General features: G+C 44.5%; 1 protein-coding gene across 1 annotated transcript; it reads right to left on the reverse strand.

The window, feature by feature from the left end:
* Window positions 1-3,046: 3,046 nt before the first annotated feature.
* LOC146970070 (uncharacterized) lies at window positions 3,047-8,380 on the reverse strand. The gene is made up of 3 exons (XM_085804585.1): window positions 8,303-8,380; window positions 6,235-6,972; window positions 3,047-4,120 (listed from the first exon to the last, which is right to left on the reverse strand). The coding sequence occupies exons 1-3, from the start codon at window positions 8,378-8,380 to the stop codon at window positions 3,047-3,049; spliced, it is 1,890 nt and encodes a 629-aa protein (XP_085660711.1).
* Window positions 8,381-25,326: the final 16,946 nt, after the last annotated feature.

Consider the following 25,326-nt stretch of genomic DNA (forward strand, 5'->3'; position numbering starts at 1 on the left):
CGGAGCCCCCAAGGGGTCATGGAAGGAAAATTTTTTTTTGCGAGATCTCGCAAAGAGTATTGCGAGATCTCGCAAAGTATTGCGAGATCTCGCAAAAAGTATTGCGAGATCTCGCAAAAGTATTGCGAGATCTCGCAAAAAGTATTGCGAGATCTCGCAAAAAGTATTGCGAGATCTCGCAAAAGTTTTTCCTATGTCAGTGAACCGGAACCGGAAGCCTGCCGGAACACGAGAAGAAGAAGAAGAAGAAGAAAACAGACACAGCGATGGAGGAGCCTACCCATCATCCGTGGGAGAAGTTTATTGATTTCTATTTTGGTATTGGCCTAACATATAAAGATATCAAATGCGTTCTTGCACGTAGACATGGCTTTGACATAAGTGAGAGACATCTGAAAAGAATACTCAGGGCGAGGGGGCTTTCTCGTCGTAAAGAGTACTGTGATCTTGGGGTCCTGGTTGAATTCATCAGCAACGAACTACAGTACTCTGGCCAGCTTCACGGGTACCGGTGGATGTACGCTAAATGTAGAGAACATGGACTACGAGTAAAGAAGGAGGATGTGCGGTTGGTGTTGACGGAGCTGGACCCGAGAGGAGTGTCACTTAGGCAAGCAAGACGCCTAAGACGACGGAGCTACTTTTCTAGAGGTCCTAACTTCATTTGGCACATGGACAGCTATGACAAACTAAAGCCATATGGCTTTTGTATCAACGGAAGCATCGATGGTTTTTCCAGGAAAATAATCTGGCTTAATGCCTATACCACGAGTAGTGACCCAAAGTTGATCGGGGGTTATTACGTTGATGCAGTCCAACGTTTAGGGGGCTGCCCTAGGATTGTGAGAGGCGATCTCGGGACCGAAAACGGCTATGTTAGAGGCTTTCAGCGGTTCCTTGTCCCGATCCATCCTGACGGCGCTGTTGATAGCTACCTGGAGGGAGCAAGCACCGCCAATCAACGAATCGAGTATTGGTGGGGTTTTCTGCGCAACCAGTGTGTGGAGTTCTGGATGTGCTTGTTTGCAGACATCAGAGACAATGGATTCTTTGACGGCGGATTTCTGGACAAGGCCATCCTTCAGTTCTGTTGCATGGGACTCATCCAGGTGAGAGAGAGAGAGAGAGAGAGAGAGAGAGAGAGAGAGAGAAATTAATGATGGAGGGAGCAGGGGAGAGAGAAGAGAAAAAGACTGAGGGAAGAGGGAGACAGAAGGTGAGGAAAGAGACAGGGAGGAGGGGAGAGAGTGTGTGTGTGAGAGAGAGGGCGGGAGACAGGAATGATGGAGGGAGCAGGGGAGAGAGGAGAGAAAAAGACTGAGGGAAGAGAGAGACAGAAGTTGAGGAAAGAGACAGGGAGGGGGGAGGAGGTGTAGGGGTGTGTGTGTGTGAGTGAGAGTGTGAGAGAGGGGGGGAGACAGGAATGATGGAGGGAGCAGGGGAGAGAGGAGAGAAAAAGACTGAGGGAAGAGAGACAGAAGGTGAGGAAAGAGACAGGGTGGTGGGGTGAGAGTGTGTGTGTGTGTGAGAGAGAGAGGGGGGAGACAGGAGAGAAAAAGACTGAGGGAGGAGAGAGAAAGAAGGTGAGGAAAGAGACAGGGAGGATGGGGGGAGGAGAGGAGAGAAAAAGAAGAAAGAGACAGAGAGAATTGTGGATACATTTTTTGTTGCACTATTTAGGTATATGTATGTACAGTTCTTCCTAATTGTATTTTGTATTCTTTTTAACAGGATGAGTTGGATGACACTGCACAGATCTGGAATACACACACAATCAGACCATCAAAAAACATCAGTGTCCCCAGTGGTCGGCCCAATGTGATGTATGCATTGCCTCAACTGTATGGGACCAGAGACTTCCTTTCCCCTGTTGAAGATGAACATCTTCAGCTGTGCAAAGATGAATGTGTCTTTCGCCGGCCGATACCATGCGATCCAGATGTATATGAACTATGCAACATCTTCATGGCGGAGTCCCATCTGACTCTACCAAGAGATCCCTATCAGGCTGTGAACTTGTATAGGCACCTAAGAGAGGCCATCACTGCATCTCTCTAAGTCAGGGATATTTCATTATGCCCTGTAGGGTAACACTTAATCACCAACTATTTTGATAGTTGATTAATCGTTTAAGTCAAATATTCTTGTAAAAATGTCACAAAATGTTTTCTATTTCTCAGATGGGAATAATTGTTAGTTGCAGCCCGAATCAAGTGACATGTGTGTGACATGTGACAGTGAAGATATCTGTGGATGAACAAACTTTGTAGCCAAGCACTGTAACATCAGAGTGGAGCAGGACATTTATTAATTATTCTGCATGAATTGTGAAAAACATTTGAAATCTGCAACCCTGAATAAATGTAAAGTTTGCCTAATCTGACTGGTTTGTCAATAAAAAACAATTGATACAAATATTTACATTACAGTACTTATAGGTCACTTCATGGCAAAATGCACTCACATTCAATAAAAATATACTGTATGTGATGGCATTAAGTTCCAGCAGTAAATTAAAGTAATATAATGGAAATATTACAATCATTCTGAAGGCCATCTCACAGGCAAAATCAGCTTATACATTTGTAAACAGGAACGCTCATTTGTATCTCAACATTGAGTTTCAAAACTGTTTCTGAATGAGCAACCTACTGGCATGACTTAAACATCAGTAATTAACAATTCTACCAGTGATAGACAACTCTGTAAATTACAGAAAATTACACTAATATGCTTTTTAGGAACAAGTTCAGCATTGAAGCTGGGTTAGACTCAAACTTATGTAAATGAATGCTGCAGTAATTTTCAAAGTATAATTCAAAATATAAAATCGATATAAAAAGTATGGTGTACTATTGCACCAATAGAAAAATACAATTGCAGGCTGATATAAATGAAATGAAAGATTGCTTACCACTACGTTCAGTGCATCAGATGTTTAAATGACAACAAAAACAGACAAATGAAAATAAATAAATAAATAAAATAGAATCAACCATACAATGAGGCCTGTTACTATTTGGCCTGATCAAGATTGCTCTTAAGTTCAAATGATATCCATTTCTAAGTAGTTGCTTGACAGTACGTTATCAAACTCTGTGCGGAATTCTGGGTAAGAACTGTATGTACACGGCACATCGAGTGTAGCTCCACAAGTGTGGGCAACAGGCCTCCTGTTGAGGCCTGTTTCAGCATTAAAACTGACCATGATTTTCTCAACACATATAACTGAAGAACCTGTGCAGAAGCGCAAGATTTTCTCGGCTTTGGCTACATCTGCATTTTTGACATAGCGTTGAAGATGGTTTAAGGTCGCTTGTTCTCTTTGGGACAGTACCACCTTTGTTGCTTCAAGCAGCTGCATCACTCTTTTGCCTGTAGGCTTCTTTAACTCATACAGACTCAACACACTTTTCTTATCTGGTAGTTTAAACTTTACAAGTGACATGGGAGTGGAGAAACAATCAATTATATACTTGGGCTCTTGGAGAATGGCTTTATGGGCCATTACTTCTATGGCAGACTTCATGCTGTTCTCCGGAGGTAAGAAATGAGAACCCATTCGTGTGAAAAGGTCGAGCAAGTCCTCTTGATCACCTTCATCCATTAAGCCCTCTAGAGCCTTCTCAACAGCTGCTCTCTCGATGGGAAGTAAGTAGTTTAGGAACGATGACATCAACATGTCTGTATCAACAGAGTCAATTCCACTGATGCATGCTAAAATGAAGGCCATCGAGAGCTTCACTGGCATGACCCCATGGTCTAAAAACCCTTTCACCCAAATGTGTCCAACCGCTCGCCATTCAGCCTCTGAGAAATCTGGCCTAAGCCTTGGAACACGTTCCATTTCCCCTTCACACTGTTCTAGGAATTGTTCCCAAAAGGCTGTGTACACCTCTCTTGATACGCCAGCATCATCAACAGCCTTTTCGTTGACAAAGTCCATCTTTAAAGTCTTATTCATGATGCTGCCGTCCATAAATACAGCCAAAAGATCACTAACAACCTTAATCCTGCATATGGAAGCACGTTGTGTGGTCTCTGGATCTCCTGGGTTGGCTGATGTTGATGATGACAACTGGCTGCTTGAATCTGAGGGCAAATTCGGCCCACTGTCCTGCTAGAAGAACAAAACACACACAAAAAAAACAAAGTGGTCAATGAATAAAGCAGAGGCCAAAGTATCCTAGCTTTTGGCATGTTTGTACCAAGGAGAGAAAAAGACTGAGGGAGGAGAGAGAAAGAAGGTGAGGAAAGAGACAGGGAGGGACGGGGGTAGGAGGTGAGAGAGGAGAGGAGAGAGGAGAGAAAAAGACTGAGGGAGGAGAGAGAAAGAAGGTGGGGAAAGAGACAGGGAGGACGGGGGGAGGATGGGAGAGAGGAGAGAAAAAGACTGAGGGAGGAGAGAGAAAGAAGGTGAGGAAAGAGACAGGGAGGACGGGGGGAGGATGGGAGAGAGGAGAGAAAAAGACTGAGGGAGGAGAGAGACAGAGAAGGCTGTTGATGATGACAACTGGCTGCTTGAATCTGAGGGCAAATTTGGCCCACTGTCCTGCTAGAAGAACAAAACACACACACAAAAAAACAGAGTGGTCAATGAATAAAGCAGAGGCCAAAGTATCCTAGCTTTTGGCATGTTTGTACCAAGGTTAAAATAATTTAGGGTCCTATGTTTCTCATGAAGCAACTCACAACTCAAGTATCTTTTTGTGAGACCCTGTTACAAACTGCACCCCTCCTCAAACTGTTTTCTATTCAAAATTTGTGATCTCGTACCCCAATACAAGTTAACCCTGAGAACATCAGAGTTGCTTGAAGTGGTGTGTATTACCTGGGCAGTTTGCACTGCCTCCTCATGTGTGGACTGCTGTTCATCCAGTGTAGGCAGGCCTTCACCTGAAGGCAATAGGTGCTGTATAGCCTGCGTAGGTTCTCCACTCACCTCAGTGCTCTGAAGAATACAATAAATGTGTCTGCTGTCATTTATTGATTGATATCTAAAGATAAAGATATCAATCAATAAATGACAGCAGACACATTAATCATAAAATCTATGATGTCATTGCAGACTATTATTTATTAAAGTCTTTCTAAATGACTCTTCTACATTAGCGTAACTTCTAGTCAAAATTAAGAACACTCCAGATAGCATGTAAAAAGTCCACTTAATTTTTGAGAAATGAAAAAGGCAAACGGCTTACATTTCAGAGACAGAACAGTATAATAAAGTCATAAATCAGAGTTACAATTGCTGCACAATCCCAGGAATTAGGTCAAAAGGACTTAACTGACTTCCACTTTCACTAAAGATAACAATGGGTATTTGTTTTTAATACAAGTTGTGCATGACACACCACTAAACATTTGAAATGAAAGTAAAAGAAAAATATTTTCATATAGAAATTCTAGATAAAACATTACCTGTGTGACATCTGCATCCTCCTCAACATTAGTCAATTTTATAACCAGCAGGTCATCGTCTGGATCCCACAGAAGTGTATCTGCCTCATCAAACAAGGGGTCCAGTAAACTAACCTCACTTGTGGTTTTATTAATGTCTGTTGGGGTTGACTGAAAGGGATGTGATGGACCTGGACTTTGTGCTGTCTCAGTCTCGGATGTTGCCCTTATCTTTTTTGATCTTGGTAGCAACTGAAAACAAATCAAAGACAGAAGGTTTTAATGTTGTCAGCAGTAACATCAGAACACATGCTCCACATTTAATATTAAATGCTGTGTAAAAATACATATCAAAACACAAAGTCTATTAAAGGGATGGTTGAACATGCTGGCAAATTTACCTATTGTAATAATCCCTATAGTCATATGAGTAGGTGTATTCCCTTTATTTATCAGTGCCTGTTGCTTTTAGAGCCATGAAGCAGAGACGTATGCTGCTCAGTAAACGAATGCTCCGTTCCTCAAAACTCATCAAATACACCATCCAACAACTCCAAAATACTCTTAATGGACAAGCTGTGACCTGCACATTCATATACAATATAACACATAAAGCCTTGTTTGTACACATACACTGACCCCCCCCCCCCCAAAAATGTATTGAGATGCGATGCAACACACACACACACACACACACACACACACACACACACACACACACACACACACACACCCCAGGGTTGCAGGTATATGTAGATAGAAAGTTGTAATAAAGTTATTGACTGAAGAGTAATCTTTGAGAAAATTATTTACATCTGTCTTTGTTCCATATACCTGGGTGCTTCCGTCACTGTCAGATGAATGTGAATGATCCTGCAGATCTGCGATGGTATCATCTGAGTGAGATCCATCTTCAAGCAGCTCATTTTCTTCATTTTCAAGCAGCTCATTTTCTTCATCTTCAAGCAGCTCATTTTCTTCAGATGAGGAGTGATCTGTTGGAGCTCCCTCTTTTGTGCAAATGTAAAATCTGAGTAGCTTCAGTTTAGTTTGTTCATACATTTGGCCTACAGTGTTATCCAAGAGAATTGTGTTCATTTTAAAATCACAGATGTCAAACGTGAAGTCTTCAGCTGGCCCTTTTGTGGAGTGCCCATCAGGAAAAAATAGGTCCTTTCCTAAATCCATGATCTGAGCAACAGTTGTTGTTTTTGCCAATGTAGCATGTCTTGTGCCTCCACCATTGTTGGTCCGTACTTGACTGTATCCATTACTGCCAAAATGAAGCCATCCAATTTCAACCTTCCTTGAAGTCTTCTCTGCTGCCATATTTTTTCGTCTGGCCATGGTATTTGGGGGATCATCTGGGGTACCACTCAGTAATCCTTTTGTCTTTGATTTCATTTTGCGTGCCCCTATTTTATTTTTTAATCTCTGTAAAAGAGTCTCTTTATTGGTGCTATGGCACTGTGTTTGTTCACAGAAAGATAGGACAGCTACTCGGTCACCATATGACGTTATGTATTTTGTAATTTGCTCATCAGTCATGATGCGCAATACTGCCTTGTCAACCTGTAAACACGAGAGAGACAAAGAGAGAAAGAGAGAGAGAGAGAGAGAGAGAGAGAGAGAGAGAGAGAGAGAGATAATAGTGTCAATGCAGTGTTTCAGTGCTACTGGACATAGCTTGTCTTACGGTAAGTACAGTAAAATATTGTACATAAAGATGCCAGACAGAAAGCTGGCCTACTTCACACAAATTCCATTATGTCTATTTCTATAAATCAGAAATCTAGTTTATCCCTGCAAGTGACATCCCATTTATTTATTCAAATGTATTTACTTATTCACTGTAGTGGCAGATTCCTCTTTACCAGTTTCAACATCAACACATCATGGCTGGCTGACCTATATAACTAAAACTCCACCCATAACCAAGCATCTTATGGACAGGTATAGCATAATCCATGAATTAACATAAACAACCCACTTACTTATATTAAAATACATAATACATTTCAACAACATTAAACTTTATGATTAATCATTTAAAATAAAGATTTCATTTGCTGACTTAAATATAAATTCTTCAAATTAGTTTGAAATGGCTTCTACATTGATTTATGTATGTTTCAGAAAGGTATTCATGCTAATAAAGTTAAAGACAGTGCTCTGTCAGAGATCCTTGTCCAGTTCTTATTATTTTAAGTAGTGTTGTTTTTGTTTGGGTCATTAATACATTAATCTGCAAATGGAGATTGGATTGTGCTGTAAGGTCCCTGTTCACGGGTTCCACTGACCGGGCAAGAGTTGCTTTTTAATTACACCTTGTGCAAAGCTCACTAGGACAAGCCCAGCTCTTTAAGCCACCTGTACCACAAAACGTGTAGGCTATATTAATTTCTCTAACGTTATACCATGATAAATCACTGGCACGGAACGTTAACCATCTAGTCACGATGATATTTACCAGGCCAGCCTCTATCCACCACTTTCTGTCTACAGTCTACAGTATGCAGGGACCAGCCATGGCAACCAGTTTTGTTCTTTATTCAAGTTCCATCATATCATGTCATCACTGTTATAAGGCTATCAAGTGCGCCTGCCCTATATTAAAACGAAACAATAACGCATCACCGTTACATTTGTTTTATTTTTATTGGGTCACGTTCGGCGTTGATTACTTTTAGTAGGCTAAGTGGGGGCTTCGACACCCACAGACCGGTTTAATTGTCAGGCCCGTTGAGAACTCTAACGTTACTCTACATATCTAACTACAAACGTTACTAACATTAGCTTAAGATAGCATAGCATTAACGCTAACTTTGTTAGCCACGAATGTACGGAGAATGCTCGGTGTTGCTGAATTAACGTTAAGTTATTGAATGAATTTTATGCTCACCTTGTCTCTCTTCATTCGTGTGATGTCTTCTTTGGGGACCTCTCGAGACACGAGGAACCGCTCCAAGTCGTCCTCCATGGTTGCAACTTCTGTAGCCTATTATGGTGATGTGTATGCTCCGTTTCACTTCGGTTTCGGTTTGCGAGATCTCGCAAAAAGTATTGCGAGATCTCGCAATACTCTTTGCGAGATCTCGCAAAAAGTATTGCGAGATCTCGCAATACTCTTTGCGAGATCTCGCAATATTTTGCGAGATCTCGCAATACTCTTTGCGAGATCTCGCAAAAGTATTGCGAGATCTCGCAATAAAAAAAATTCCTTCCATGTCCCTTTGGGGGCTCCGTAAGAACTTAAAGGATCATAGGGCAGGATTAATGAGAACGGCCAGTGACGCGACGGCCGCTGCGCGTAACTACAGCAACCAGGGAAGCCACCGGCACGGGAGCGCGCACAGACTTTTCACTGTTTACTTTACTCTTTACAGTCTTTCCTATCTGGGGAGGGATGGAGGGTATTTTACTGTAGGTTCTCGCTCTCACAGACAGACAGACAGACAGACAGACAGACAGACAGACACACACACACACACACACACACCTTCACTGTGCTGCAGCAGGAGGCTGCTTGTCTGTTCCTCTGAGCTCCTCATGGATCTGTATGGACTCCTACAGGCCGGTACTGAGAATTAACGCGCCGGGTCCGGGTGTCGGGCCGCATCTGTCAGGGTCCGCGGTCCCATGAAAACCAATAAACCCCGGACATATTCATGATTTCATTAAAAAAAAAAACGGACGCGTCGCGGACACGCCGGCCAGGACGTGAAAAGTGAACGTGTCCGGGCAAAAGAGGACGTTTGTCCACCTGCCTGATAACGTTGTTAAAGTTATAACGTCGGCTTTTAACCGCTAGCTGCGGCTAACGGCTAATAATAAGACAGTAGTGAAGAGGGAGAGGGTGTGTAAGTTAGTGACCTGCTGCTGCTGTGTGCGTGTGTGAAGGGAGGGGGAGAGAGAGTGGCGGTGGGGGGGGGGGTTTACAGGGCTTTCAGTTGTGCTGGGTCGTTTGCTGGCAGTAACAGTAGGCCTAATTTGGATCCACCCTGGTTCAGAGCGATTGATATAACAGGGAGTGTCGCCACTCTGTTACTGTATCAGTCGCTCTGCCGCGGTTGCCCTCTTCATGTCTCCATTCCATTGATCCATTCGAAGGCAGTCGTGGACGCGCTGACGTCAGGTCCGCCGGCCAGCGCGCGAAATTCACCCCCTGAATTGCAGCGCATTTTGCAGCACAGACCCCGTTCAGGGCAATGGAGAGATACGCGGATGGGCTCGTTCTTTTTGGTTTTGAACGCTTCCTCACCCATTATTATTTAAAAAACGTAAAACGCATGGGTATTTTCCGGTATTTTCTCACAAATCCTGCCCTATGATCCTTTAAAGCGCTGACTGCTGCGTGTAAGTTCAGTGAAAACAAACGTGTCAACATATATACAGACTCACAATATGCTTATGGAGTGTGTCATGTGCATGGTAGTATTTGGAAGCAAAGAGGTTTTGTTCGAGCAGATGGATCACCTGTTATGCATGCTGAGGCTATTGCTGATCTTCTGATGGCGATGCAGCTCCCTTTAGCGGTTGCTATTGTGGCAGTTGAGGTTCCTGTCACTATGCCTCCAATTGATCATGTGCCCTGGCTACTTGGCCAAAGGGATGTCCCTTTGGGTGACTGGCAAGCGCGCATGACTCTTGCCCGGGAGGTGTGGGTTCAATCCCCGCCCGGGCCCTCTTCACCTTGCCACATTCTGGCGTTGTCGGCAGGATCCATGTAGCACTAGGGGTGGGTCCATGGATTCCTAATGTGTGGCAGCCTGCGCGGAAGCACGAGGACGTGCTTGTGAAAAGAGGGGGAGAGATGTGGCAGTTGAGGTTCCTGTCACTATGCCTCCAATTGATCATGTGCCCTGGCTACTTGGCCAAAGGGATGTCCCTTTGGGTGACTGGCAAGCGCGCATGACTCTTGCCCGGGAGGTGTGGGTTCAATCCCCGCCCGGGCCCTCTTCACCTTGCCACACTATTATAAAATGCGCTGCCCACCAGAAGGCAAACTCATTGATTGCTAAGGGTAACAACTTACCAGATGAAATGGCTAAACAAGCAGCAGCTAGTGAAACCATAGGTCCCATGCTGATGGTTGAAGATGATCCACCTCTAGCTGATGTGGCATCTTTAATACTTGCTCAAGACAGGGCTGGTCCATATGAGCAGTCTGTCTGGAAGAATCGAGGTGCAGTTAAAACCGCCTCTGGTCCTGAAGAGGGACTATGGAGAAGTATTCATGGACATTTTGTAATACCAAGTGCATTGTTAAAGGTAGCTATTCGTGATGCGCATGGCCCTGACCATTGCGCAAGGGGGGAGGTGATAAAAAGAATACAAAATGTCTGGTGGTCACCTTTCTTAGCGAGTACTGTGGAAAGAGTGTTGCATGAATGTGATGTGTGTGCGCGTCATAATATTAGAAAAAGTTTTTCAGCGCCCATTTCACACATGCCACCGCCGGATGGTCCTTTTCGGCATTTAGTAATGGACCATATTGACATGACAGAACGGATAAGAGGATATAGATACATCCTAGTGGTGATAGACAGATTCAGCCGATGGGTAGAAGCTGTCCCCACTAAAGGACCAGATCAAAAATCGACTGCGAAATTTTTATGTCGCGACATCTTCCCGCGGTTCGGCGTGCCAGATTTTCTTTCGTCGGATAACGGTCCAGCGTTTGTGGCTAATACCATTAGAACAGCGTGTAAAATGTTGGGAATAAATCAAAAGTTTGGCTGTGTCTATCATCCATAATCACAGGGAATTGTGGAAAAAGCTAACGGAGTGTTAAAATCTAAGTTAGCAAAGATCATTGCTAACAGCCAGTATAGGTTGAACTGGGTAGATGCTTTAACCTTTGGCACTAATGGGAATGCGAATGCAAACTAACCGAATGACACATCTAACACCGCATGAAATGCTTACTGGAAGACCAATGCTGGTCCCCTTCTTCAGGGGCCCGTATAAAGGTCCACCACTTGAACAATGTGAAAGAGAATTGACATGTTATTTACAGCAGCTGACTCAAATATACAAGGTTATATCTCAACAGGTCAAAGGAGCAGTGGAGAACAGAGAAGCTGTCATTCCAGAACCGCTCAAGAGTATTGAACCAGGAGACTGGGTCTACCTGAGGGTGTTTAAACGCAAGTGGAATCAACCAAGAAGGGAAGGCCCTTACAAAGTCATTATAGTAACACCTACTGCTTTGAAAGTAGAAGGTAAGACTCTCTGGTATCATTTGAACCACTGCTGCAAAGCAGAGAGACCACCTGGAGCCACAAGTGATCCACAGGAACCAGAAGGGGATGGCCACGCCTCCCCGCAGGGACAGATCCAATCGCAGGGGAATCTAAGGGACGGCCACGCCTCCCTGCAGGACCAGACGCAGCCCGAAGAAATAGTGAAAGAAAGACGTTCTAAGAGACTGGCACTGAAGCAAAATGCAGGAGGAACAAAGACCCTCTGACAATAATGTTAAACCAGAACAAATTAAAGCAGAAAGCCGAGAAAGACCAAAACAGGCTACTATAACTACATTAAAACAGACACAGAGCGTGATTATATGGAGGAAAAGAACAGCTGGAAGAAAGCCAAAACATAAATACATTTTATGTAGAGGAGGTGCAGTAGTAGCACTTCTCATATTGATTTACTATATAATAATCTCTAATCATGTTGAAATTAAAACTGGACAACTAACAGCTGATGCTGTGCACTGGCAGCAGGATTGTTGGCTATTAAACATGAACAAATACCAGCAAATGAAGTAGTTAACCTTACTTATGTGAGAAGCTGTATGTATAATCTAACAGTGGTAAGGATATTTGGACGCTCGATTGTTGAAACCCTGCCAGTTGCAAAAAGATGCCAAATTGACGCAGTAATAAACATGAGGATGAGCTGTGACAATGATCAATGCACTGATCAATTAATGCAAAAATCAATAATGAAACGAGAAACAGCCAAATTAATGACGCTTAAATATGGCCTACGTGAACGACGCGAGACACCAAAAGTATTGTATGCCGTTGTTCACTAAAGGTAGAATAGAAATTGTGTCAGTGCATTATCAGAACTCACTGTTATTCAGTACTCATGAAATCGTGTCAAGATATGGAACAAAAGCTTTTGAGATGTTAATAAAGCCATATAAGATTAGATCTACACTTTATGAGGGATCTTTTATAGTAGCAATAGGAATGAAGGCATTAGAAGAACGGAAGAACTATCAGAATGATTCTGAAAGCTGGAAAGATGAACTAATCAATCTTTATTTGTTGTCCATATAGATTAACATGGCTGACCAAAGTGGAAGTGCCAGGCAGGGAAGTAACGAGGGTGGACAGAACCAGCCCTCCCTGCCTAGCCACTGGCCAAATACTTCACCTTATTTCAATCCAAACCAGAGAATTCAGAGCCAACCAACTAACCAACCAGGTGGCCAAGATCGACACCTCCCACCAAATGCGATGACCACGAGTCCATTCCCGGTGCCAGGATATGCAGAGAATTGGAGTCAACTAGGATACCCGTTTTACAACATCAATGGAGGATGACTGACATACTGGCCCCTCAGTCGCCCAACACGACATCACTACTGGGTGACATTGCATCATTGTTGGAGTCATCTGATTGGGATAATGGGGGTGAAGGTACATCACATGGCATCGATGTCCAAAGAAGGGAGGAAGCTGGAGGGGTCTCTCAGAGTGAAGGAACCCCTCGTACGGGAGCAATCATACCAACTAGGCCGGAGCCTTCCATCCTGCTTGTAAATAATGCAGGAAGGGTTCAGGATCCTCAGTCTCCTAGTAATCAAGGATGTGTAAAGGAGGCTTATCTGAAGAAGGCACCTTGGGCCAGAGCTCGCCTTGAAGAAGAAACAGATGAGCAAAGATTCAGGAGAATGGAGTGTACTGATTTTAGGGAAGCAGTCAAGACCCTTTCACCTGTATGCAAAGCATACTTACGTGCAGAGAGGGAGAGGATTGTAAAGTTAAAATACAGAGAGAGAGTGAAATGGGGTTTAGAGAAAGAAGAGGATGAGGGTAGACATCGTGTCGCCAAGATTCTTGAATGCTACCACTGTGGCATACTTCATTTTGTCTGAATCATGTAGACAGATCAAGGTTTGAAGGATGAATAAGTGAAGGAAACATTGCATGCTTTTATATATCTATCTTTTTCACGAGAGCACAATTTCATTTTCTTGTCACTTGAGCACTCTTTTTATTATATTTTGTGTTAAAGGGATTATAATCTTGTAACTAAGAGCCTTGAGGAGAAACATGTAATTGTCATCATTTATCATGTTTTGAAGATTCTCGTAGCCGGTGCATATTCTCATTTGCCCAGGTCATAGTATTTCAAAGGAGGTTAAATCGAAAGCAACTGGACTTAGTTATTTGTCTAGGAAGACGTTTCACCTCTCATCCAAGAGGCTTCATCAGTTCATGTACGCATCTGACCAGGCTGGGACTGGTCCAACTATCTGGTGTGGAGACTCACTATTTAACCTCTTGTGTGGGCGTTCACAAGGGTGATGATGTCACTGGTTCCCATTTGTGCTCCAAGTGCCAACGACAGTCGTTTAAATGACTGCCTTTGATGGAAGGTTGGTTTCGACTTCATTAGTGCCCTATTGTGTTATAACGACAGTCGTTGGAGCCACTTGCCACTTGTGAACAGTGGTTGTTCTTTGAGGCTAGATTGTTGAATCTCCTGGGAAGGGATGAAAGGGCAGCATTGTAAATTGGAGATAGGTGGTGTCTCAGGCCACCTCCCCTATTGAGGGATGGTTTCTCTACTTTTACAAAAATAGCTTCTTTGACTCCTCTTTCAAACCATCTGTCCTCTCTGTCTAGGATTTGGACATTGCTGTCCTCAAAGGAGTGGGCTTTCTCCTTGAGATGTAAATGGACAGCAGAGTCCAGTCCTGAGGAGTTTGCTCTCCTGTGTTGGGCCATGCGTTTATGCAGTGGTTGTTTTGTTTCTCCAATGTAGAGGTCTTTGCATTCCTCGTTGCATTGGACTGCATACACCAGATTGCTTTTGTGGGTGTGTGGTGTTCTGTCCTTGGGATGTACCAGTCTCTGTCTGAGTGCCATAAGATTCTCGTATTGTGTGTGTTTTATTTTTGGTTTGGTTTTGATGTCTGATGTATTACTTTTATGGACTCTGTCATTATTTTGATTTATGTTGGACTTCCTTCTGTCCCGATTTAGTTAAGGGTGGAATCCATGACTACACGTAGGTTGACATGTTGAATTCATCAATTGGGATTGTTTGTGACTTGACCAGTCACACAGGGGGGAATGTTGTGGTATTTTTCATCATAAATGACATGAAAGTTTGTAATAGGTTAATGCTGAAAGACAATATTATGCTACTATTAAAAAAGACATATACTCATTATGTATCTATTAGTTTAAGATTTAATGTTGATCATCTTAAATGATCACAAATGATTATATAATGTTTTGTTCTGTATATCTAATTGAAAGGAGTATGTTTTGTGACTTAAAGATCAGCCAACTGCTTATGTGCAGCCAGAGAGAGAGAGGGGTAGATAAGAGGTCAACTAGCAAGCAGGTTCACATTATTATGCAGGGTCTGTGAAGGAAGTTGCCATCTCCTTTGCCACGTCTCCCATCTGATAGTGTTGGGTCAGTGAGGATGGAGATGAGGGGAATTGGAGCTCTCAGAGAACAAAGGGCCAGCTCAGCATGTTGCTGAAAATGTCAAAGTGCCAACTCCACTTGTACATATGGGACAAAAATTAAAGTGCCTCAACATGGGTACCAATTGACTCCAAATGGCCTGAAATGTGCTCCTAAACATGTTCTGGGGGACGCATTGGCCAAAAGCACTTAGTCAAATTTTCACTTTTCACCGATCGCATAGACTCTGACTGGGATAGGCATTTGGTCTGTAGCTGCACAACGGGAGTCTTGCAGACCTAGACGAGTGATCCATCTGCCCTATTTGGACCATGCTGAACACGCTGATGTGTGTCTCATCTCTCTACGACCTTGCCTTCCCGAGATACTCCTCAAAGGGCCAGCTCAGCATGTTGCTGAAAATGTCAAAGTGCCAACTCCACTTGTACATATGGGCCAAAAAATAAGGTGCTTCAATATGGGTACCAATCGACTCCAAATGGCCTGAAATGTGCTCCTAAACATGTTCTGGGGGACGCATTGGCCAAAAGCACTTAGTCAAATTTTCACTTTTCACCGATCACATATACTCTGACTGGCATAGGCGGCCTTACCTATGTTTCAACCGTTTCAATTGAAACGGGCCCCAGCCACCAGGGGGGCCCCCAGCTGCCAGTCACCAAGTAAAAGACAGTACAATTAGTCTAGTACGAAGAGGGGGGTATCATGCACCCCCCGGAAATATACTTCTAACCAGTGTTTCTAGATTGGAAAAAATGTGTAGAAAATGATGAGCTATGTTAAAAAGTTGTCAGAATGTCCCATGTATCATTTTTATGCAAATTAGTGCCGCCATTATCGAAAAAACCTAATTTCACTATATCTCAGCCAATATTGCAGATATCTGAACAAATAAGGTGTCTAGACCCATGTTTTGGGGGTCAGAGATCACAATAAAACTATTCATAAAGTGATCACATGTTGGTGGCATGCTTGTAAGCAAACCTAACCCTTTTACCAATTACAAGACGCCAATATTGGAGATACCAACTAAGGTGTCTAGACAGAGGTTGTTGTGTGTTTAACCAAGGTTTATTTGGATCAAACATCATAATAGAACTCTTGTTGATGTGACCACTCTTCTCTTTCCCATGCCAGATAAACAGTCAAGTAAATGGTTCTCCACTATGCATCACTCATCATCGTTTTCACTGAAATCTTCAAAGTTAAACTCATCCTCTCCTTCCTCTCTCTCCTCCTCTTCCTGTTCATGCTCTCCAGTGTCATGGGGATCAACCAGTGAAGTTGGTAGGATAGGACCACAGGACCACACCGGTTTCAACACTCCTTCATCAGTCTTCATCCATCCCTGCCCCTCATCATAGGGTTTTGGTTTTTCCAGAATAGGTTCATCAGCTCGCTAGTACAAGGTGACGCGGTAGTTCACACGTCAGGCATGTGGCTTCAGAGCAGAGTGGCACGGAGGAAGGTGAGCCAGGTCAACCTTAGACTTGCAAGTGAGTTTCCTGTCCTCCCCCACCATGTTGCGGAGCAACTTGGCACGGACAACATCCACTGAAGACTCACAACTCTGTCCAGACATCAGACTGGTGAATTGCTCCAACTGCCTCAGCACCTCAGGCTTGACACTCTAGCAGTCACTGAGTTGACTGAATACGTGAAACCTGTGATTCTTCTTCAAGGGCCCCACCTTCCTTCTCCCTTTGATGGCACTGGTACAGTCTTCTCCACTGAACACATAGAACCCAACAAGAGTGGTGCGGTAGTCTTCTCCCAGGGATTCTGCAATACTACTACTGCCTGGCTTCTGGTGCACCTGTCCCCACTGATGTTGAGATGGATGTGTTACAGTACGAGCAGAAGCTGTGGGCAAGGCTGCTACAGCTGACTTCATCAGACCCCTACAGTGTGAAGATCCAGGAAGCTTCTCAACATCTCTGAGCTTGCAGAATCCCTGGGAGAAGACTACCGCACCACTCTTCTTGTATTGGGTTCTATGTGTTCATATCAGTGGAGAAGACTGTACCAGTGCCATGTATATATTTTTGGCTTTTTCATGCCTTTATTTGACAGTACAGTTGAGAGAGACAGGAAATAGGGAGACAGAGAGGGGGGGAATGACATGCAGGAAAGGGCCGTCAGATGTGGGATTCAAACCAGGGCCGCCTGCACGAGGACTATAGCCTCAATATATGGGGCGCCTGCTTAACCCACTGCGCCACTCGACACCCCGGAAGGTGGGGCCCTTGAAGAAGAATCCCCGATTTCACGTATTCAGTCAACTCAGTGACTGCTAGAGTGTCAAGCCTGAGGTGCTGAGGCAGTTGGAGCAATTCACCTGTCTGACGTCTGGACAGAGTTGTGAGTCTTCAGTGGATGTTGTCCGTGCCAAGTTGCTCCGCAACATGGTGGGGGAGGACAGGAAACTCACTTGCAAGTCTAAGGTTGACCTGGCTCACCTTCCTCCGTGCCACTCTGCTCTGAAGCCACATGCCTGACGTGTGAACTACCGCGTCGCCTTGTACTAGCGAGCTGATGAACCTATTCTGGAAAAACCAAAACCCTATGATGAGGGGCAGGGATGGATGAAGACTGATGAAGGAGTGTTGAAACCGGTGTGGTCCTGTGGTCCTATCCTACCAACTTCACTGGTTGATCCCCATGACACTGGAGAGCATGAACAGGAAGAGGAGGAGAAAGAGGAAGGAGAGGATGAGTTTAACTTTGAAGATTTCAGTGAAAACGATGATGAGTGATGCATAGTGGAGAACCATTTACTTGACTGTTTATCTGGCATGGGAAAGAGAAGAGTGGTCACATCAACAAGAGTTCTATTATGATGTTTGATCCAAATAAACCTTGGTTAAACACACAACAACCTCTGTCTACACCTTATTTGGTATCTCCAATATTGGCGTCTTGTAATTGGTAAAATAGTCCATGAGCCAAGACCCCAAAATTGGCCTCCCGCAATCGAACGGGTGGGCAATTTCTAGTTTGTTTTTTTGACTTGGTAGACATCTCTAGTGAACAGTTTGGCATGATAACCATTGCAAACAGGTAGCTTAGTGGTGGTTATCATGTGTTGAATAGGTGGACCGGTAGAGTGGAAACTTGAAAACTGTGTATAGTGCTTGTTCGGTATTATGCTGTTTGTTGACCACTCAGTGCCTAAATCACTTCAAGGATGTTTTTCCCTTTTATCAAGACCATACTGTAATAATAATAGACTCACCTCAGGAATATGTGAATGAAAATGTGATAAAAATTAGAACATAGTAGGCCTGGGACGATAATCAATAAATCAATTAATCGCACGATAAATGAAAATGAACTCGATAATTTTTCCGGCCTCGATAAATCGCCATGTGCATGCGCACGTATTTGTTTTCCTGGTCTCTGGCCTCCAACCAGGCTGGATGACAAGAGGCTTCACTCTGTGCATCGGTCTCAGCACCTGGGCCGTTTGTTTCATAGCAGAATGAAAGGAGTGAACCCTCTTTTCAGTCATCCAGGATCTTTGTTTCCCAGAATGCATTTCTCAGCAACCGGCAGCGCTAGCTGTAAAGCTAAGCAGCTAAAAAGCTATTTTACCGTAATTCTTGCTGCCGCGCTGTTAACACGTCACTTTTTAAAGTTTTAATATTTTTTCATGCGAGAAAGTCACAGTTTAGATCCCCAGTCTGTGGTCAGTTCATCCACATAACGCCTGTTAGGAGATTTCCTCCGACGTTTTTGGAGCTAATGTGGTAGCAGTGAGCAGGAGGAGCGGGGCTTCCCACAGTCTGCAGCCGTCTGCAGCAGCTCACGGGCCGGTCAACCTCCGTCATTGGGGGAGCAAACAACTAAAACTTATCAGCAGGTTTTTAGAGGTTTACCGCCGGCTGGTTTAATACTTTTTAGGAGATAAATGCTAGTCTAATTGATGAAATCTTACACCTGTGGAAGTCACATTAGTTTGTTTGAATGAAAAGTGGAGCTTCAGGTGTATAACGTTATTGGACAGAAGAGCTGCACTGTTTATTATTTTTTGTTTATTTTATTCATTTAGGATGGTAGCTATATAAGTTCTTGTCATTCCAATTACAATGGTTAAAAAAAAAATACTCATGAGAAATAAAAGTTTATCGCATTTAAAAGGGACTACTTACATTATTATGAAATATTATTATTATATTAGTGGTTAATTTGTTCTCAAAAAAATGTGTCAATAATATCGTTTATCGTCAATAATTTGTGGGACAATATATCGTCCAGCAAAATTTATTATCGTCCCAGGCCTAGAACATAGGCCTACACATGAAATAGCCAACGTTTTTAGAGTGTTTTACTTTTCATGCAATAACAAGAACAAACAAATATTTTTTTACACAATTAAAATCAACTAAAGAGCTTGCTCCTTCTGTCACAAATAATGTGGAGCATACTGCCAGTACAGTATTTCAAGTGTCCCTCTGTCAACGACCTACGCCTGGCCAACAGCCTGAACGAGTTCTACTGCCGCTTTGAAAGACAATGGGACAGACATGATATCCCCCACACCTCCGACCACCAGCCATCGATCAGCAACAGCTCCTCCACACCTGGATCACCTACACAGCCCCACACCCCAGTGCCACCCTCCCCCACAACTCTCACACCTCTCTCCATCATAGAAATCAAATCAAATCAAAGAAGGAGAGGTGAAGAGACTGTTTAAACGGCTGAACCCGTGCAAAGCTGCAGGCCCAAACTCTAGCCGTTTTCCTACTAACATCAGCGGGTCGACGCAGGTTTTTTAAATGCGGGTCGACCCGCTAACAATCGGCATTTGGCTCCTCTCCCATTGACCAAAATGAGCCGGGTCTGTCTGTCTAACCCCCGCATAAACCAGTCGCCCCGCTTTCATTCGCAGTGCGAGAAAACACCGTGTCATGCCCCAGCCGCCCGCCACGGAGGACAGCGAGTCTGCCGCGGCCGCCTTATGATGGACGTCCGCGGCACAACATGCCAGTTAAACAGACTGTCGCTTCTTTTTTTTCAATCTTTTTTGGTCAGTGTTCTTTGATCTTCAAATCCCAGTCTTGAATGCTGGAGCATTTGTTTTGGTAGCCTACGTGAGACGCGACTGGTGCGATGATGTGGCATCACGTAACGCCCAATGTCATCACATAAATTAGCGGGTTGAGCCGGGTCTGGTGTTCCCACTGCAAGCCGATCAGAGCTGAGCCGATTGAAGGCGATTTTAACCCGCGTCGCTTGCCGAGTCATTTGACGCGGGTCGACGGGGGGGCATACATCAGTCAGATTGAAAAGTCCGACGGCTCATTTCTCCGACTACCCATTCTACAGTGTTAAGGTTAGGTTTAGGGTAAGGTTGAGGGTTAGGGCTACTTAAGTCGGAGAAATGGGAGGTCGGACTAATGGACTCAAAAATAAAGAAATGTATGGTCGGAGAAATGGGTAGTCAGACGTCCCGGGTTGACGCGGGTCGGTGCGTTTGTGGGTTTAAACAGGTTTTTTGGCCAGTGGGAAAGGGGTATAAGTCTCCCCCTCCACCCTGAAGCACTGAGCCAATCAGCTGTCTCCGGTGTTCACACACATTTTTAACACCTCACTGGAGAACTGTCATGTGCCAGCTTGCTTCAAGGCCTCAGTCATTGTTCCAGTTCCCAAAAAGACAAGGCTCACAGGCCTTAATGACTACAGACCCGTTGCTCTGACTTCTGTGGTCATGAAGACTTTTGAGTGCCTCGTCTTGACCCACCTTAAGGACATTACAGTTCACCTACAGAGCCAACAGATCTGTAGATGATGCTGTAAACATGGCCCTCCACTAGCACCTGGACTGGATCCTACGCCAGGATACAGTTTGTGGACTTCAGCTCTGCCTTCAATACGATCATCCCAGCTCTGCTCCGTGACAAGCTCTCCCAGCTTAACGTGCCTGATTCCATGTGCAGGTGGATTACGGACTTCCTGACAGACAGACGGCAGTTGGTGAGGCTGGGGAAGCATGTCTCTGACACCCAGACCATCAGCACTGGATCCCCTCAAGGTTGCGTCCTTTCTCCTCTGCTGTTCTCCCTGTACACCAACAGCTGCACATCTGGACACCAGTCTGTCAAGCTCCTGAAATTTGCTGACACCACCCTCATCAGCCTCATCTCTGATGGGGACGTGTCGGCCTACAGCAGCGAGACGGACCGTCTGGTGTCATGGTGCAGCTGAACAACCTGGAGCTGAATGCTCTGAAGACAGTGGAGATGATAGTGGACTTCAGAAAGGACCAAGCTGCCCTCCCCCCTGTCATCCTCTGTGACTCTACAGCGACCCTGGTTGAGTCCTTCTGCTTCCTGGGCACCACCATCTCCCAGGAGCTCCAATGGGAGCAGAACATCAGCTCCCTCACCAAGAAGCCTCAGCAGCTGAAGAAGTTTCACCTCCCTGTGAAGATGCTGGTGAACTTCTACACTGCCACCACTGAATCCATCCTCACATCCTCCATGTCAGTCTGGTGTGCTGCAGCTACAGCCAGAGACAAGGCCAAACTGCAGCGTGTCATTCACTCTGCCCAGAGGACGATCGACTGCAGCCTCCCATCTCTTCAAGAGCTGTACATCTCCAGGACCCGGAGACCAGAGCCAGAATAGCTGCTGACCCCTCTTACCCTGGACACAAACTCTTCCAGCCCCTCCCCTGGCAAAAGGCTCCGGTCCATCCGGACCAGGACCTCACGCCACAAGAACAGTTTCTTCCTCTCTGCAGTCAGCCTAATGAACAATGCCCCAATTCCCCCTAAATAACCCTAAACCTATGGATGTAATATGCTATAATGTTAATGTCATCTTTATTCACTACATCTTAGCCTTCTTAACCTTGGATGTATATAAACCATTAAAAATGTTCCCTGTATAATGTGATTTCACAAAAGTCCTCTGCTACTTCCTGCTAACAGCAGTATTAAAGCCGATTTTCCCCCTCGCTCCCTCATGCACCCAGTGGAATTAGCGCCAACTAGTGGTGCAAACAAATATTATCTGCAGGGCCTTTCTGCAACTGCAAAGGTGCTCTAAATCATCAGTAGTGGCACACAAATTATGAAATGTGCAACATCGGAGAATGGCCATAATTGGTGTATATGGCATTTTTATGGTCAAAATAGTGAATGCATGATAAATATTGTTAAGCTACTCTTGTGCGAAGGTTATCATACCAATTAATAATCTGGACATATATAGGAATAATAAAATAGCAACAAGAATTTGCCCACCCTTTCGATTGCGATTGGTGGTCTGGCTCATGGACTAAAAGGGTTAGTTTTGCTTACTAGCATGCCACCAACATGTGATCACTTTATGAATAGTTTTATTGTGATCTCTGACCCCCAAAACATGGGTCTAGACACCTTATTTGTTCAGATATCTGCAATATTGGCTGAGATATAGTGAAATTAGGTTTTTTCGATAATGGCGGCACTAATTTGCATAAAAATGATACACGGGACATTCTGACAACTTTTTAACATAGCTCATCATTTTCTACACATTTTTTCCAATCTAGAAACACTGGTTAGAAGTATATTTCCGGGGGGTGCATGATACCCCCCTCTTCGTACTAGACTAAATAATTCATAGGTTTCACCTTATCATACACACACACACACACACAGGCCTACATCCACCACACACACAAACAGCTCTGTCCACCGTGCGGTCACACTCTCGACTCCTGATCCGCTCTACAACCACTGATGCGCGTATCATGCCACACCGCGACGGTAATCGCTCCTAATTAATAATAGCCTGCGGCAGGAAATATCAATAACAACGTAGGCTTACCTTTGAAAACGGCCTGCAAACTATCAATAGACCCTCGTTTTCCTTCTCCCAGTATTATTCCTTTTCTAATGTCCTTTTGTTTTTCCTGCTTTCCTCCTGACGTGCGCCCAGTTGCGTAACCTGATGATTGACGTCTGTCAATCACTTTCCTCCTCTTTTTCTTTTTTTTCCTCGGGTTAAAATGCCTCCAAACAGGCGATCTATGAGTACGTCCTAACTTAACAGAGAAATAAAACACACCCAGAGCACAACTAAAATGTGATATTATTGGCAGCTTATTTACAGATTTTAATAATGGAGGAGACAGCTGTCTGTCTGCCTCCAGTGGCAGCTCCAGCACCGCAGCACCGACAGCATCAGCGCCTGTAGACGTCTGTCTGTCTGCATGTCTCGTCCTTTCCTTGTCCGTGGTCGTGGTGCTGAAATAACGCGGAGCACTTTGCTCTCATTACTTTTGTTGCCAATTTAAATTCAGAATATTGTTAAAGCCTGTACTTTTTGATTGTGTTAAGATTCCTGTTCATGTCTGAAAATGTACATAATGATTTTGCTTTTTGATGAAAGCCAACTTCAGTCCTCGTTTTTTGTTTCTTGCCCTGATAGTGATTTTAACACTTAATGTGTTGTGCGTACCTGGGACGCATGGGTAGTGCGTTTACTGCGTCCTTTCAGGGTTTAAAGCATCAGCGACACATGGGCACATAGCTGGCAAATCATTTTATGTTTAACAGGGTAGGGCCTCATATGAAATATTGAAACGGGCCCCCAGATGTCTAAGGCCGCCACTGCTGACTGGGATAGGCATTTGGTCTGTAGCTGCACAGCGGGAGTCCTGCAGACATAGAAGCGTGATCATCTGCCCTATTTGGACCACGCTGAACACGCTGATGTGTGTCTCATCTCTCTACGACCTTGCCTTCCCGAGATACTCCTCAAAGGGCCAGCTCAGCATGTTGCTGAAAATGTCAAAGTGCCAACTCCACTTGTACATATGGGACAAAAAATAAGGTGCTTCAATATGGGTACCAATCGACTCCAAATGGCCTGAAATGTGCTCCTTAACATGTTCTGGGGGACGCTTTTGCCAAAAGCACTTAGTCAAATTTTCATATTTCACTGATCACATATACTCTGACTGGGATAGGCATTTGGTCTGTAGCTGCGCAACAGGAGTCTTGTGGACATAGAAGCGTGATCCATCTGCCCTATTTGGACCATGCTGAACACGCTGATGTGTGTCTTATCTCTCTACGACCTTGCCTTCCCGAGATACTCCTCGAAGGGCCAGCTCAGCATGTTGCTGAAAATGTCAAAGTGCCAACTCCACTTGTACATATGGGACAAAAATTAAAGTGCCTCAACATGGGTACCAATTGACTCCAAATGGCCTGAAATGTGCTCCTAAACATGTTCTGGGGGACGCTTTTGCCAAAAGCACTTAGTCAAATTTTCACTTTTCACCGATCACATATACTCTGACTGGGATAGGCATTTGGTCTGTAGCTGCACAGCGGGAGTCCTGCAGACAAAGAAGCGTGATCCATTTGCCCTATTTGGACCACGCTGAACACGCTGATGTCATAGACGGATTATCATGACCACGGGCCCTGGACACAAACTCGCCACGGGCCCCTGCCTACACAAGCAAACAGTGCGCGCACAAAGGCGCTCTTCCCATTACGCACATAACAACACCGGGCAACACACAACAAAACAAAATCACTGTCATTTTAGGTCTTTTTTGTTTGGCACCTGCCATGTACAGGACAATAGCTATATATGTTTTTGCCCGTGGTGCGCGCGGGGGGTGGGGGGGGTTGTGCACCCCTGAACCGGGCTCTACAAACACTGGTGCGCATCATGCCACGTAGCAATGGATTGGATTATTAATAAGAGCCTATTGCACAACTGAAAAACTGTAAATATTGTAGCGACCCCGCAGTAACGTTCTTGTTATGATGTTTAAGTTCTGTGATTTCTGACTGACTGTCAATGTGTATGGTACAGTACGGGCAGGTTGGATGAGGGGCCGGGGTGAGTGTGAGGAGGACAGAGTCCTGTGTGTGTGTCTGTGTCTGTGTGTAGGTGAGTGAGTGAGGAGGAGCAGATGAAGAAGTGAGAGCTGTCAGATAAATTTGTGTTATGTTGTTGTAGTTACGTCGGATCGGACGCTACAATATCAATAAAAACGTGAGTTTACCATCGACGTCGGACGTGAAATAGCCGCGGAGCGGAGCCAGTTTCCTTTCGGTGTCGTTAACAGATTGTGCCAGATGCGCCAGAGCGCGCACCTCTGTGCCAGGCTCGCGCTCTGCAGCGGTTTCTATTTATTCATCTTAACAGAGCGCGAGAGAGATTAACACACACATTCACACAGGCTACACACACACACACACACACACACACAGCTGAGGGACCAA

The sequence above is a fragment of the Trachurus japonicus genome, chromosome 17 (assembly GCF_045865225.1).
Source record: "Trachurus japonicus isolate A0001 chromosome 17, Traja_1.0".
NCBI lineage: Eukaryota > Metazoa > Chordata > Actinopteri > Carangiformes > Carangidae > Trachurus > Trachurus japonicus.